This window comes from Carassius carassius, chromosome 26 (genome assembly GCF_963082965.1).
Source record: "Carassius carassius chromosome 26, fCarCar2.1, whole genome shotgun sequence".
Classification (NCBI taxonomy): Eukaryota; Metazoa; Chordata; class Actinopteri; order Cypriniformes; family Cyprinidae; genus Carassius; species Carassius carassius.
The window spans coordinates 13,397,638-13,414,305 of NC_081780.1; the positions used below are offsets into that span (position 1 = coordinate 13,397,638).

At 38.6% G+C, this 16,668-nt stretch overlaps 1 protein-coding gene across 1 annotated transcript in view; it reads left to right on the forward strand.

Moving 5' to 3' along the window:
• The window catches only part of LOC132105852 (voltage-dependent L-type calcium channel subunit alpha-1C-like), a 151,463-nt gene that overhangs the window by 127,922 nt on the left and 6,873 nt on the right, over positions 1 to 16,668 (forward strand). Inside the window, exons 15-41 of the mRNA XM_059511300.1 lie at positions 61 to 181; positions 276 to 390; positions 653 to 773; positions 1,243 to 1,312; positions 1,602 to 1,737; positions 1,868 to 1,997; positions 2,091 to 2,150; positions 2,290 to 2,396; positions 3,161 to 3,248; positions 3,364 to 3,471; positions 3,640 to 3,692; positions 3,797 to 3,943; positions 4,512 to 4,713; positions 4,823 to 4,981; positions 5,065 to 5,175; positions 6,015 to 6,098; positions 9,834 to 9,881; positions 11,746 to 11,883; positions 12,199 to 12,264; positions 12,413 to 12,504; positions 12,579 to 12,735; positions 12,914 to 13,041; positions 13,160 to 13,256; positions 13,333 to 13,435; positions 13,544 to 13,645; positions 14,088 to 14,215; positions 14,297 to 14,431. Of these exons, the coding sequence (XP_059367283.1) occupies positions 61 to 181; positions 276 to 390; positions 653 to 773; positions 1,243 to 1,312; positions 1,602 to 1,737; positions 1,868 to 1,997; positions 2,091 to 2,150; positions 2,290 to 2,396; positions 3,161 to 3,248; positions 3,364 to 3,471; positions 3,640 to 3,692; positions 3,797 to 3,943; positions 4,512 to 4,713; positions 4,823 to 4,981; positions 5,065 to 5,175; positions 6,015 to 6,098; positions 9,834 to 9,881; positions 11,746 to 11,883; positions 12,199 to 12,264; positions 12,413 to 12,504; positions 12,579 to 12,735; positions 12,914 to 13,041; positions 13,160 to 13,256; positions 13,333 to 13,435; positions 13,544 to 13,645; positions 14,088 to 14,215; positions 14,297 to 14,431 (3,006 nt within the window). The remainder of the gene's footprint in view (positions 1 to 60; positions 182 to 275; positions 391 to 652; positions 774 to 1,242; positions 1,313 to 1,601; positions 1,738 to 1,867; positions 1,998 to 2,090; positions 2,151 to 2,289; positions 2,397 to 3,160; positions 3,249 to 3,363; positions 3,472 to 3,639; positions 3,693 to 3,796; positions 3,944 to 4,511; positions 4,714 to 4,822; positions 4,982 to 5,064; positions 5,176 to 6,014; positions 6,099 to 9,833; positions 9,882 to 11,745; positions 11,884 to 12,198; positions 12,265 to 12,412; positions 12,505 to 12,578; positions 12,736 to 12,913; positions 13,042 to 13,159; positions 13,257 to 13,332; positions 13,436 to 13,543; positions 13,646 to 14,087; positions 14,216 to 14,296; positions 14,432 to 16,668) is intronic.

Genomic DNA, 16,668 nt, shown 5'->3' on the forward strand with positions numbered 1-16,668 from the left:
CACAGCACGCACTCTTCTTGTGTCTTCAAACCTGACCCCTGTTTGATTTTGTGGTTGTAGATTTTGACCGGAGAGGACTGGAACTCTGTGATGTATGATGGGATCATGGCGTACGGTGGACCCTCCTTTCCTGGCATGCTTGTCTGCATTTATTTCATCATCCTCTTCATCTGCGGAAACTGTATCCTAAAGAAAACTTGTTTAACACAACACGATTTTGATAAAAGAGTTGATAATTAAACTAATCAAAACCTGAGCTCCTGAACTCTAAACAGACATCCTCCTGAATGTCTTCTTGGCCATTGCTGTGGACAACCTGGCAGACGCAGAGAGTCTGACATCAGCGCAGAAGGAGGAAGAGGAGGAGAAAGAGAGGAAGAAGCTGGCTAGGTTCAGTGACTCACAGTTCACAAGAATGCAATGCTTTGAGACGGTCTAAGGGCCTGTAAAACCTTCCTATGAAGATGTCCTGCCCCCTGCTTAATGGGCTCATTAAGTGTATCAGTTATGACTTCATTAGTTTAACATTGAGAAAATTGAGTATAATTTTACAGAAGTGTTTTTGCCCCTCTGAAGAGCTGTAAATACAGGTGCTTAGTGGGACCGTAAAGCTGCACACGGACACATTTATGATGCAATTTCTGTCTTACAGAACGGCCAGTCCAGAGAAGCGTCAGGACTCTGAGAAACCACCTCTGGAGGATGAAAAGAAAGAGGAAAAGATTGAACTAAAATCCATCACTTCTGATGGAGAGACGCCAACTGCCACTAAGGTCACTATCAAGAGGCCACATAGAAACACAGATTAAAGGGCGCCTATTATGCCCCATTTTTACAAGATGTAATATAAATCTCAGGTGTCCCCAGAATGTGTCAACTCATAATCATAATTAAGAGTTGTTACCATAAGAGTTGGTTTCAACTCATAATCATAATCCACAGATCATCTATAATTTCATGTGATCATATTCATGTGAATATAATTGCAAATGAGCTACACAGCATGGAGTATCAACAAAAACATGATCAAACAAAAGACACTACTGTTTAAATGAATGTTTTCTGTAATTGAGAAAATAAAAATATAGGCCACACACAAATACGTAGACATTTAAAGATGCAAATTCATATTTTTAATTACCTTATAAATAAGTATTTATTTATTTATAAGCATATTATTAATTTATAATAAATATAAAAATATTTTAAAATGGCTTTTTATGGTTTGCCTTCTGATTTTAGATCAACATCAATGAGTACACAGGGGAGGAGAATGAGGAGAAGAATCCATATCCTGTGAACGATTTCCCAGGTGTGTTAAGAGAAAGTGTTAAAAACATGTCATTAAAAAAACTGAAGAAACAGTCAAAAGCAATTCCACAGAAGAGCCCAGGCCTGTTTTATTCAGCTCTGGGAGCACTCCATGTGGATAGTTTTTCAGTTGAGCAAAGATCCTTCTTTTTACCCTTGTTGAATTCTCCCAAGTTCAACACATTTCCTGCTCTGTGTAATCTTCACTTTTTTTTACAGTAATGTGGAAATGTTGAGGGATGATGTGTGGAATTCTTTCCGAAAAAGTCTCTCTTGTTTGTTCTTTTCAGCAGGAGAGGAGGACGAGGAGGAGCCAGAGATGCAAGTAGGTCCTCGTCCACGTCCGCTCTCCGACATTCAGCTGAAGGAGAAAGCTGCCCCCATGCCAGAAGCCAAAGCTTTCTTTATTTTCAGCTCCTCTAACAAGTATGAAAACCACATACACACTTACAGACCTTGATTTCCACATCAGTGGGTTATGTTATTTAGTATGTTTTCAAGATCCAAAACTCTTTCTCAAAAAACCCATTTTCTCCGCTCTCTCTCTCTTCTGTAGGTTCAGGGTTTTGTGTCATAAGATTGTAAACCATAACATCTTCACCAATTTAATCCTGTTCTTTATACTGCTGAGCAGTATTTCACTGGCAGCGGAGGACCCAGTGAATAATGACTCATTCAGGAATCAGGTACACACAAACACACACTGACATGTCCGTCACATTTGTAGCGCTGCTGTTATGAGGCTTTGATATGTGCGTGTCTTTCTTTTCCTCTGCTAGATTCTAGGCTATGCAGATTATGTGTTTACAGGAATCTTCACCATAGAGATCATATTAAAGGTAAATGTACATTTTAAAGGTCCAAGTGTCCCAGTTCATTTCATGCTAATAATATCTTTCCTACTACAGCCCTCTCTGTGTTTCTTTCATACTCATCCAATTCCTCACTGACTCTCCATTTGTCCACTGTTCCTCTCAGATGACAGCGTATGGAGCATTCCTACATAAGGGTTCATTTTGTCGGAATTATTTTAATATTTTGGATCTGGTGGTGGTCAGTGTGTCTCTGATCTCCTCTGGAATTCAGTAAGTATCTTTTGCCAAACTAACTAGTACTACTGCTTCTCATGTCACAACATATTCAGCGGCACCCTTATTGATACTAATGTCCAATCAAATTCTATGTATGTCCACCAACTCAGTTTTGCTATTGTTAACTACAACTACAACAATTAAAAAAATTCATATATATATATATATATATTTGTGTGTGTGTGTGTGTGTGTAAAACTGTAAAAAAATATATATATATATTATATGAATTATATTATATATATTATATATTATATTATATCTATATTATTATTATACTATATATTATAACTTTTTAAAAAAATATTTCATTTTTATAATTATTTATTAAAATGTTCTATAATACAATAATTACAATAATTTTAAAAAGCGCATAACAAAATGACTAAAAATAAAAATAAAATGGAAATGTAAAATGTAAAAATGAAAGCTAAATTGTTATAAATATCCAAATATGAATAAATACTATAATATATTAATAAATACTATAAAGGTATGTAAATAATACTCAATTATTATTAACAGGTGCTGTCTGTTATACTATATATATATATATAATTGATACAATTTATCATAAAAAAAAGTTTTTAAAGTCTTTGGTGTGAACATATATATTTGTTTTTTTCATTAGTGTGTTTACTCAAATGTATCCAAACTCCACTGCTGTCCGTGGGCATCTGCTTCTCTGGATAGTGTTGTCACGTGATCAGTAATTAGCCGTTCTGATTGGTGGTGCCAAACTGTGCTGTGATTCACAGGTCAAGTGCCATTAATGTAGTGAAGATTCTCAGAGTGCTGAGGGTGTTGAGGCCCCTGAGAGCAATCAACAGAGCCAAGGGCCTCAAAGTGAGTCTCTCATTCACAAAACAAAATCACCCAAAAAACTGTTCAGATGAGTCTGACCTACACTTGCCATTCAGTGTGATGTTGTTTTAAATGAGAGCTGTGTTTGCGTCCACAGCATGTGGTCCAGTGTGTGTTTGTAGCCATCCGTACCATCGGGAACATCGTCATCGTCACCACTTTGCTGCAGTTCATGTTTGCCTGTATTGGTGTTCAGCTTTTCAAGGTAAGTTGTGCTGTCTCACAATGCATACTTAACTGAGCAAAACAGTGACAGGGTTATACATCACTGCTAAAAATCTCTATAGAATATATGAATTGAATTTTTAGTCCGGTGGCATTGTATGTGCTGTTGTAAAATGTTCATGTGTGTAAACTGGTGTTTGTTTTCTAGGGCAAATTCTTCTACTGCACAGACACCTCTAAACAGACACATGCCGAATGCCGGTAACTCCCTTTGCCTTTGGAAAATAAAAAATACAGTAACATTTATGGGAAAAAAACAACTTGTTCATATGTGTATGTGTGTGCACTCTGTATGTGTATTACAGGGGGTCCTATATATTATACAAAGACGGGAATGTTGGGAAGCCAGAGAAAGCACAGCGTTCATGGGAGAACAGTGACTTCAACTTTGATGATGTCCTGCAGGGCATGATGGCTCTGTTTGCCGTGTCCACTTTTGAGGGTTGGCCAGGGTGCGATACACAAACACACTCAAACTTGCTCACACACATACTTCTTACACATGAGTTTCATAAGTTTAATGTTATGATTTTTTATTTTTTTAGAATAAAATAAGTTTCTAATGCTCACCAAGACTGCATTTATTTGATTAAAAATACAAGTAATATAGTGAAATGTTATAACATTTTACTGAACTGTTTTATATTGCAATATATTTTAAAATATATGATTGTTTTGGCAAATCAGATTTGTCAACATTATTACTCCAGTCTTCAGTGTCTTACGATTCTTCAGAAATAGTTCTAATATGCTGATTTTGTGCTAATGAAACATTTCTTGTTCATATTTTTGTGGAAACGGTTTTAAATATAAATGAACATACATTCATATATTCATTTCTGACATGAAATATATTCCTAAGTGTCTTTCCTGTCACTTTTGATCAGTTTAATGCATCCCTGCTGAAACTGCTGAATGAATGAATAACTGTTTTTAAAAGCTAATATCAAACGGTCTCCTTAAATATGACTTTAAATAAATGTTCAAAACACTGACAAGAAGCTCTCTGTTCTCCCACAGGCTCCTCTACAGAGCCATCGACTCCCATACCGAGGATGTTGGCCCAGTCTACAACTACCGTGTGATCATCTCTATATTCTTCATCATCTACATCATCATCATCGCCTTCTTCATGATGAACATATTCGTAGGTTTCGTCATTGTGACATTTCAGGAGCAGGGAGAGCAAGAGTACAAAAACTGTGAGCTGGACAAGAACCAGGTAGACTGATGACAATATCTCTACAGGAAAACAGAGATCGTTTAAAAGCCTAACTCTAATTACATCTCCATACTTTTCTGTGTGTGTGTGTGTGTGTGTGTGTGTACAGCGCCAGTGTGTGGAATATGCCCTGAAGGCCCGTCCCCTGCGCAGGTACATCCCCAAGAACCCGTATCAGTACAAGGTGTGGTACGTGGTGAACTCCACCTACTTTGAGTACCTGATGTTCACCCTCATCCTTCTCAACACCATCTGCCTGGCCATGCAGGTCAGTATGCTCAATAACTGAATTAATACGCATATACTCGAATACACAAATCAAATCTTTTTGAATAATTTATGTGTTTGCAGCATCATGGCCAATCTCAGTCCTTCAGCAAAGCCATGAATATCCTCAATATGTTGTTCACCGGCCTCTTCACTGTGGAAATGATCCTCAAACTCATCGCCTTCAAACCCAGGGTACGCCATGCATGTTTATTATATGAGCAAAGCTGATTTTTATTCCAAATCTTTCTACTATTAGACGTTTGTGTAGAGGAACTTTCTTGAAGTCTTTAAAATGAAATTGTATATTATATTAAAAGATGATTAGACTATAAGCTATTCTTAAAATTTAAGTCCCAGCATGCACTCTACAGTACTTTCTTAAGAGTGTTTTGAATCGTGTGCTGTTTAACTAACACATTTTACAGCTGTCCTCCAGGCTAAATGTTTTCTATTCCGGTTTTTGTTTGTTTACAGCAGATAACACTCTGCTTATCTTCACAAATGTCAACGTCTCACTTATTTAACCTTAGTTTTTGACCTGAAATGTTTTAGTCACTAGTTTTGCCCCAGACGAGGACTGAAGTGAATCTAGCGTAAAATGACAGTCTCTCTCTAGCTCTTCTTCAGAGATGAGTTTCATCGCCTGCTTTAAGACGTTAATTCCATCAGTTAGTGTTTAAAGAGTTTTATTTCTTGCATAACTTGGCAGCCATTTCCAGTCCATTAAAGGTTTTCCCGCTCTATAAAACACAAATCAGATATCGTAAAGATGGTGTCGGTAGAGATGCCATCCGCTGTCCCTCGAAAACCATCTTTTCCTTGTAAATGAGAGCATTGACACAAATGAACAGATTTGATCAGTAATTTCCTGAAAGTCCATAGTTGTTCTGAATGGTGTTTGGCTAACAAGATGCATTGTGGGTTTACTGTGCTCATGCATCATGGGTACGGCAGTGCTAGTGATGGTCATTTCTGCCTCTCTAACTGCCCTCTCTCACCCCTCACCCCCACCTTCCCCTCGTCCTGTGTAGGGTTACTTTAGTGACCCCTGGAATGTTTTTGACTTCCTCATCGTAATTGGCAGCATTATAGACGTCATTCTGAGTGAGATCAACGTAAGTACATCGCCACCTCTCTCTCTCTCTCTCTCTCTTCCCAATTCCCTTTCTCTCTTTTGCTCTCCTGTCCATCTCTTCTGTCTTTCATTCCCCCTGTGCTTCCTGTCATTCTCTGCTCCTACTGTCTCCTCCAACTCTTCATTTCCTGTTCCGATGGCAAGATAGCTGCTGTGGCAGGTCGCCCTCTGACAGTGAGAGGGTTATTTAGGGCAGGAGAAAAAGTGTTCGTACAGGAGAGTTTTTTGGTAGGCCCCGTGAACGAGAGAGAGCGAGCGCTTCTTTTCATCCTCCAGGCCGTGATGTATGTTGTTTTGCTGTAACTAACAGTCACACCTGAACTAACCCAGGACCCCTGGCCGTTCTTTTCAGGGTGCTTTTGATGGATGTTTGACTGCTGCTGTGGAGCATGACAGGTCCCGGGTCATCATGGGATTCTCTGATTTCGTTTTTGATTTCCTCACACCCGCCATTTGATTTTATGATTTCTCCTTATGTCTTCTGTGAGTTAATTGTTCATGTGTAACTGTTTTCTTCCTTATTTTCTCCTCTCTCCTTTTCTTTTCTTTTTGATTTCTTTTTTATTTGTTGTTTTCCGTCCAGCATTATTTTGTTGATGCATGGAACACGTTTGATGCCCTTATTGTAGTGGGTAGTGTTGTTGATATAGCCATCACAGAGGTTAACGTAAGTAATCTCTCTCTCAATCTGCCTGCCTGCACCCCCCTTACCATCCCACACTAACAAAGATGAGTTGCTTTAACCCTCCACCCGCACACCTAGGCTAGGCATGAATGTCCTTGTATTGCACTCAGGATGATATATTCCGGCTTTACGGTTAATATAGACTGATAAATTGTTTTGGATCACTACATTAAGATCAATCTTATCAATGTTGCCGGTAACTCATTAAAATGTTTCTTTACTGTTGAATCAATTCATAAACCTTCAAACTGATTTTGAAAGAAGAGCCCAGATTCTCTTGAGAAGAAACTTGTATTTCATATCTGTGTGTTATGCATGCTGTGGAAATGCATCTTTAGATTCATTTTTAGATCTATAGTTCATTAATATGTGGCAGACTTGCCACTTTGTCAGTGTTTTGATGTAAAAGGTACTTTTAAAAATGACTTTTTCAAAGTTTAGGGACAATAAAATGTGTATTGTTTTTGACAGTCTTTTGCACAACAAGGCCATTTAAAATATACAGTAAAAAACTGTAATATTGTAAATGTATTGTCGCACTTTAGAATAAAACAGTTTTCTATTTGAATATATTTTCCTGTGATGCAAAGCTGAATTTTCAGCAGTTATTACACCAGTCTTCAGTTTCACACGATCCTTTAGAAATCATTATAATATGCTGATTGGCTGGTGAAGTAAAATTTTTTTAAATCAATGCTAGAAACAGCTGTGCTGCTTAATATTTTTGTGTAAACAAAGATACATTTCAATCAATCAATCAATCAATCAATCAATCAATCAATCAATCAATCTGACTGCCTCCAAACATTTGAATAGTGTATTTCAGATACAAGACTACAGCTCCATGTAAGTGTTCATTCATGATTTGGGCTCTCTGATCAAAATGTGTGAATGAAGGTTGTTTATGATTGACAGCAGTTATGCTGGAGATATACCCCTTGTTTTGCTATACACATCCATTTCAGCACTGACTGGGTTTGATTTGGTTGGAGTTTTCTCTTCATCCAGCATCTGATTTGATCTGAATGCATGACCTTTGACCCAGCATTGTGTTTGGATTGATTTCTTTTTGTTCCCCGCTTTCCTTTCCTTTGAGAAAACTCTGAGCACTTTTTTTTCTCATGATCCATTAACCCGTTAATCGATCTGATTAGTGATCTGAAATGAAACTGATGAATCCGTGCTGATAGCCAGTCCCTCCTCTCAGTGCTACACAGAGATTAGTGTAGAACTCGACGACTCTGTTCTCCCTTAGAAAAGCGTTAATGTCACCCCTCCTCCCCCTGAGGCCGCTCTGCTCCTCTCAGTGCGTTGTCCTCCCTGCCTGTTGGAGGCGCTCTCTGATTCGCGCCGTCTGATTGGACAGAAGCAGGGGGTGGAGAGATGGGAGTGTTTGCCAGCTCTGTCTTGCTGACGATGCCACATTGCATCCTTCTCTTTGAATGCCTCTTCTTTTCTGTCTCTCTGTTCTGCATTTTCCTCCCTTTTTTCAGTGTTTTCCCTCTGTCTCTTCTCTCTTTCTTTCTTACACCCGCACAGCATTCTTGGTATGCCTGCTCCCTGTTTCATTAGCTCTTGACTGGCTGACAGGACAACAACCACCGAGCTTAATTGGCTAAGCCAGTTATGATGTATTCAAGTAACTTCTATTGACTAACAAGGTGATCTCATGAAATTATGTTTTGTAAGAAAACATTTGCATATTAATTAATATAAATTTTCATCAGAAAATCAGCTCACAAAGTACTAATGATGCAATACAGCGCAAATGATTTATACTTCTACATTAATAAATTATTTAGAATACATGATATTTATGTATTTATTTATTTTTTCTCATAGGTGAGGGAAGTGAGTTTAAAAGTGCTTAATTATAATAAAAAAATATTATCTAATAAATAATATATATGTATATTTTATATATATATATATATATATATATAATATTTTCATGACAATTAAGCATATTTAAAGCCTCAACTGAATAAATCTTGATAGTTCTAAAATAAGATGGTATAATATAATATAATGTTAATAATACTAATAATAGTTATTTATTTTTTCTTTGCAGTAGGCTACTCATAATTTGAGGAGGTAGGCTTACATTTGCTTAATTGTCATAACAATATATGAATTTTGTGACCGTTCTGTATTGGTCCTTAAACAAGCTCTTGCAGTTTAATGCAAAATATAATTTCTTATTTTTAAGTTTGAGTTTAGTGTGAAATATGGCCCAGACCTTTATTTTCATGACTCACCTAATAACTGAAGTTCTTGCTGATGGGCATGATTGTAACCTCCAGGGGGCAGCGTTTACCAGTGTGTGCCTAATCTGTATATTTGTGCAATGTGAGATAATATCTGTGATATTGAGCAGCCCTTTCAGAGTGGCTCTGTGTGGAGACTTTATCACAGTAGCTGTCTCACAGATGCACATTTGGAACGAGTAATACCGTTGACCCAGTTCTGTAATGTGTGTGCTACATGCATGGTTGAGGTTGCCAGATCCTCTGCAGTTTTACCGCAAAGACATAATTAAATCTATTGAGTTGTCATCGCCACTAAAAGCATGACACATAAAGTCAGACATTTTAGTCTATCGTGGCACTGCAGAGGATTTAGAAATCAGTCTCTCTGCATGTAGTAATTAAACACACACCTACATGCAGTCACACATACAGTCATCACTGCAGCACACACACCGTGATAGACCTGCTGAGAGATTTTCGACTCGGCTCGTGAAAGATATGGAATCTGTGCATGTGTCTGCGTGTGTCACCAACCCATCCTCCAGTCTGCAGCTGCAGAACAGCGTATGGCTCCTCCTCAAACAGACCATGTGCTGTAGCGCCCCCAGCTGGCAGAAAGACAGACGTGCTATGAGGCGTCTCCCCTGCAAAAGACCCAACAGATGTACCTCAAAACACAATGACGGACACTTTTCCACACAAATTCCCACACGAACACACACAGGTGTACAGTGGGTGGTTGGCGCTGCTATAGCTTTCATCTGTCTGCCTTTCTTTAAAGCCAGCTGACCCCTCCTCCTCTACCCCCTCCTCTGTGGTAAGACCAATGGTACGGACCAACGGTAACCAAAACCCCATCTCTCATTCCACCCCCATCACCTTGTCGACCCGTCCATTGACGCCTGTCATTCACCATGTGACTTCGGTATGAACGCACGTGTTCTCACTCATCACTGTGGCATTGGGCAGGCACGTGTATATGCTGGTAGTGTGTCCATCGCCTCGACCTCTCCCCTCTCCTAGGCTGCGATGCCTGTTATTGGTGCGCTGTAGTCACATGGTCATCGCTCACGCTGTGTGTAGTCCAGTGTTGGCCTCTACTGGTCAGCTCTGGTGTGACAGTTCACCACCGACTCTGAAATCAGCTGTGGCTTGTGAAAAGACGATTTCCTGTGCGATGTCCACATGCATGAAGCTTATTCTCAGTTTTGCTTGGTTTGTGCGATTTGTTTTAGGGCATGTGTGTGCAGATGTAGGTGCTGAAGATTTAAAGGTGCATTGAGTCTTTTTTTCATGTTGTGCTTATACTGACACCTAGTGGTGACACCTAGTGGATGCAGTGCCTTACCAAGGAAACCAGAAAATTACTGATGGCATTATAAAAATGCTCAATTTGAAGTCATTCGAAGGCATATCAGGAATTTCTCAGATAACAGGAGAAACCGAGGTCATGTGACCTCAAAATGGTGGATTCCATGAGGTCACCCTCTCCATGTACAGCGGGTAAAATAATTATTGAACACATCACCATTTTCTCAGTAAATATATTTCTAAACATGCTGCTGACATGAAATTTTATGGATAAGTAAGATAAAACAAAACAAGTTCAGAAATAGCCTACTAAAATATAACAAAACTGTGTATGACTGATGTATTCATTTTAGATAAGTGATGATTTTAAGCACATTTTTTACAACTACAGTTCATTACGATACAATTCTATATGTAGAAGTGTTTAAATAAAGGGAAAAAACTACTGAGTGCACCTTTGAAACAGAAAGCAGCAGCTTTGTGTATATGTCAACTTAGATTATAGCTATAACTAAAGTTAAATGTCAGATTTGAAAGAACCCTAAATAAACAGATAAGCCCATTTCTGACACATAAAAAAATTGTGCTTTTGGACAAAATTATAGGAAGTCATTATGGGGTAAAAACTCAAAATTATGACAAAGTTATAAATTAAAATGTCGAAATTAACATACTTAGTTATGACTTATCTCATAACTGACTATGGCCTCATAGTCATTATAGACTTTCTAGACATCAGTCAATTAAAGACATTATAGACTTTGTCAATGTTGACTTAATTCACAATTATGACTTTTATCTCATAATTTCAACTTTGTCTTATTTCGACTTCAACTTATAATTGACTTACTATTTCATAATTTCAGCTTTTTGTCATAATTACTGTGTGTCTAATAATGACTTTTAATGTCATAATTATAAATTACACAAGCATTTTTTTTTTTTGTGGCAGAAATGGTACAGGATGAGATAAATGTAACATCTGTGAACATCTGTGGGTTAGTGTCTGTGTAGTGACACATGTAGATTTTAATATCACCTGTGAAAAACAATATAGTGTTTAATGCTTCAATGGCAAGTTAGTTCAATAGGGTATTTATTAAGTATATATGATTAGTTGTGTATTGTGGTAGACATCTATAATTGCTTTGCTCCCATTTGGGATATTGTCATTGTTCCATAAAGCCACCAGACATCCTCTGTGTCTCTGTAGTTTGCTCTTGGTGGAAGTGTTTAACATGCTGTTGTAGACATATTAACTTGATTGTGTGTGTGTGTGTCACCTTGAATTGTTCTGGGTGGTGTACAAATGGTTGGGTATATATGAGTGTGTGTGCCTCCCCATGAACATGCATATGTGTGTCTTTGTCATGCTGAAAAAGGGCCTCCAAAACACTGAAGATAACGCCAGGATTTCAATCACGTTCTTTCGGCTGTTCCGTGTGATGAGGCTGGTGAAGCTTCTGTCTCGGGGAGAGGGCATTCGGACGCTGCTCTGGACCTTCATTAAATCCTTTCAGGTGAGGAGAATGAAATGAGACAGCACTTTCTTGTGTAACTGTACAGAGAGAGATGCACTGAGGTCCAGACACGTATGCAGAATTTTTTTTTTCTCAGATATTTTAATAAAAATTTATTTTTTATAATTTTAAGGAAAAAAAATACTTAAAAATCTCTTATTTCTAACTATGTGTATACAAAATTTAAGAGTGAAACGGAACCAAATGTGGCTGTTGAAATGAACAATTTTTCTGCTCTATTTGTGCATTTGCTATGTATATTTAAACGTTCTTCTTTTTTCTTCTCCTTCTCCCTCTCCCTCGGTTTGTTCACAGGCTCTTCCCTATGTTGCTTTGCTGATCGTAATGCTGTTCTTCATCTACGCCGTCATTGGGATGCAGGTCAGACCCAGCTTCATTTGCTTCACACCCTCTCCTCATCTTCCCCAAGGAAATGTCTCCATGTCTGTTACAGCTCCTGTACTTGTAACAACTTGGACATGTTGATGTGGAGTGATTTGTGATGAGTAATGTTTTTCCGACTCTACAGATGTTTGGTAAGATTGCCCTGAGGGACAACAGCCAGATCAACCGAAACAACAACTTCCAGACATTTCCTCAGGCTGTTCTGCTGCTCTTCAGGTCAGTTTCTCTCTCTCTCTTTCTTTCAGTCGTTTGAGGTCTCTCTCTCACATTGAGCTTGGGCATTTCTGTAGGTGTGCAACGGGGGAGGCATGGCAGGAAATCATGCTGGCCTGTTCCCCGGACCGCCCATGTGAGAAGGGGTCAGAGGTCGGCCATTCCAGTGAAGTCTGTGGCAGCAACTTTGCCATCATCTACTTCGTTAGCTTTTATATGCTTTGCGCCTTCCTGGTGAGTTGACATCGATTTTCCTTCCCAGTAAGTAACGGTGTTATTGTATATCAGCTGTGAAATCATCTCCACCAGCATGACGTCCTTACCCCCTCTGTACAATGTTTACCGTATCTATAATAACAGAAGCAGCGGGTTTCCCTAGCACAAGATGATTCAGATCCTTCCTCTCCCACAGATCATTAACCTCTTTGTGGCCGTCATCATGGACAACTTTGACTATTTAACACGTGATTGGTCGATATTGGGGCCACATCACCTAGATGAGTTTAAGAGGATATGGGCAGAATACGATCCTGAGGCCAAGTCAGTCACTTCCTGTTTTGCCATCTTTAAGTTTCAGTTTCTAGATCTTATTATCAATAAATCTAGATTCTTCATTTGTGGCGATTGAAACTGAGATCCGAGTTTTATGTAATTGCAGGGGTCGGATAAAGCACCTGGATGTTGTGACATTACTGCGCAGGATTCAGCCTCCCCTTGGATTTGGAAAGCTTTGTCCACACAGAGTGGCATGCAAGGTACAAATCCTAAAATGTAGTAATTGTGTAGCGTGTTAGACACATTACTTGACTTACTTTATCTGTGCATCTGCAGAGGCTTGTGTCCATGAACATGCCTCTCAATAGTGACGGGACAGTGATGTTCAACGCAACTCTTTTTGCTCTAGTAAGAACGGCTCTACGCATCAAAACTGAAGGTGTGATAGTGTCATACACGCAAATACAATTCATAAACACGCATTCATCTAATACACATCCCAACTTATATGCAAAGAAAAATCAATGTTTGGATGTGTTTGTGTCAGGTAACCTGGAGCAAGCAAATGAGGAACTCAGAGCCATCGTGAAAAAGATCTGGAAGAGGACGAGCATGAAGCTGCTGGATCAAGTTGTTCCCCCTGCTGGAGGTGGGTGATGGCAAAAGGTCAAAGGTTGACCAATAGTTACCATACAGTCACTATCATTCATAATTTTGGGGTTGGGGTTTATAGTGTTCTTGAAAGAAGTCTCTTATGCTCACCAAGGCTGCATTCATTTTATCAAAAATACATTATAAAAAACTACTGTTTTCTGTTTTAATATACTTGCAAATGTAATTTATTCCTATGATGGCAAAGCTGTACATATGCTGATTTAGTGCCAAACATTACTTAATATCATCAGTGTTGAAAACAGTTGTTGCTTAATATTTATGTGAAAACAGTGATATATTCAAAGGAGTTCAAAGGAACATTGTTTATTTTGAATAGAACTCTTTTGTAGCATTATACATTTGTACTGTCACTTTTGATCAGTTTAAAGGGTCCCTGCTGAATAAAACCTGAGTGTGTGTGTTTCCTTGCCCAACAGATGATGAAGTAACCGTTGGGAAGTTCTATGCCACATTCCTGATTCAGGAATACTTCAGGAAATTTAAGAAGCGCAAGGAACAGGGCCTGGTGGCCAAAATTGCCCCAAAGACTGCTCTTTCACTGCAGGTGGGTCCACCAGACCATCAACTTTAACAGACAATGTGTTTTGTTTGCATATGAATGTGCCTGCTTGTGTGTTGTGACCAGGCTGGCCTGCGTACACTGCATGATATGGGTCCTGAGATCAGAAGAGCGATATCAGGAGACCTGACTGTGGAGGAGGAGCTAGAGAGAGCCATGAAGGAAACCGTGTGTGCTGCTTCTGAGGATGATATCTTCAGGGTAAAGGTCTGATATTGCCTCTTATTTCCTTTCCTCCGCTCTGCTCACATCATCGCTTCTGCTGCCGGAGCTTCTGCCCACCTGCATGGGACCATCAGCAAGATCCTCCAACCAGGCTGCGAAGGGTCACAGAGCTGCTTGTTTAGATTCATCGCACAGCATTGAGGACTCAGAATGATTTTTTTCTTTAGTTATTAGTTTTACAAGCTTGTAATCTAGAAGTATCAGAAACCATTAAGGAACAGTGCTTTGCCCTCATCGCACAGATCAGATGGTTATAGAATTAGTTAAATTAATAGTTAAATTATTAAATTAGCCATCAGTGATGTTACATTCATAGACCATTTAGAAAAATCTAAAAAACGGCTGCTGTCTGAATGTGAGTGCAGAGTGAACAGAGGAAGTGAAAGTGTTTGTGTTGTCAGTGTGTGTGCGTCTGTATGTTCATTTACTGTTTACCTTGGTATTAACATCCGTATACTAACATTCGTTATATATACATAGTAATAGAATTGATATTAACATTCGCATTACTGATCCGATCACAAGCAGGCACCAAATACAGCTGAAAAAGTGATGTAATGCATCCTAGAAGTGTATTGAAAGCTGAATTCTCAATCCACACATATGGCCACATTATACACCAATATGACAAAAAAACAAGCCTTGGACTCTAACCATATATATTAATACATATATAATTGCACGTCACTTCAAAGTAACAACTCTCATTGAAAGTGAGGGATTTTGGGTAAGTAAATTTTATTTATATAGCACATTAAACATAGCAAAGCTATCCAAAGTGCTGAACAATGTAAAATCAAATTAAAAGTAAGAGGAAACAGAAAAGAACAAACAAGACATATAATACAATAAAACAGCAATGAAGTGAAATTAAAATGCTAAGGAGAAAAGATATGTTTTCAACCTCGATTTAAAAATGGTAATGGAAGGTGCAAGGCGGCAGTCTAGAGGCAATTGGTTCCACAGACGAGGGGCAGTGACTAAAAAGGCTCTGTCACCCTTAGTTTTCATACGGGAACGAGGGACAGATAAAAGAGCCCTGTCAGCAGATCTTAAAAGTCTGGTAGATGACAAGGGGGTGATAAGATCTTTAAGATAACATGGAGCTTGATTGTTAAGAGCTTTAAAAACAAACAACAGAATCTTAAACTAAACCCTAAAATGGACTGGAGGCCAGTGAATTACAGTAATCTAAACGAGAAGTGATAATGCATGAATAACCTTCTCCAAATCCTGAAAAGACAAAAACTGTTTAAGTTTGGAGATGACCCGTAATTGGTAAAAGCTGTTCCTCACGACAGAATTAATTTGTTTGGACAAACATAATTCTGAATCTATGATAACGCCCAGGTTTCTAACCTGCGAGGAAATGGAGGTGAAGTGATTGCCCAGCTCCTTAATAATATCTTTTCTTATTTTTGGGGGACCAAAAACAAGTTCTGTTTTGTTCTCATTGAGTTGGAGAAAGTTATTTGATAACCAATTTTTTATATCAGAGACACATTCCATCAATGGTTGAATGGAATCACCAGCTTTTAGCGGGAGGTAAAACTGTGTATCATCAGCATATAAATGAAAAGAGACATAGGGCGCATATATAAGTTAAAAAGAAGCGGCCCCAGAATAGAGCCTTGAGGTACTCCACTTATAATTCGGGCAGATGATGAGGAAAACTTGCCTAGCTCTACAGAAAAAGACCTATCTTTGAGATATGAGCTAAACCATTGTAAGGCTGTGCCCCTGATACCAATCAGATGTTCTAAACGGCAAATAAGAACATTATGATCCACGGTATCAAAGGCAGCTGTAAGATCCAAAATCAATACTGCATTTTTACCAGCATCAACTGCCACCAAAATATCATTGAACACTTTAAGCAAACAGACTCTGTGCTGTGATAAATAGTGAACCCAGATTGAAAAGGTTCTAATAAATTAGCTGTATTTAAGAATGTGATCAGTTGTAACTGCACAACTTTTTACAAAAGCTTTGACAAAAATGATAACTTTGAGACAGGCCGAAAATTGTTAAAGCAACTTTCATCCAAACCTTGTTTCTTAAGCAAAGGCTGAACAACCGCATGCTTAAAGCAGTTCGGAACCACACCAGTGTCCAAAGAGGAGTTAATCAACACTTGGACACTGTGGCCAATTACTGGAAAAGCTGCTTTTATGATCACAGAAGGAACAACATCCAGTGAGGAATTAGTAGAC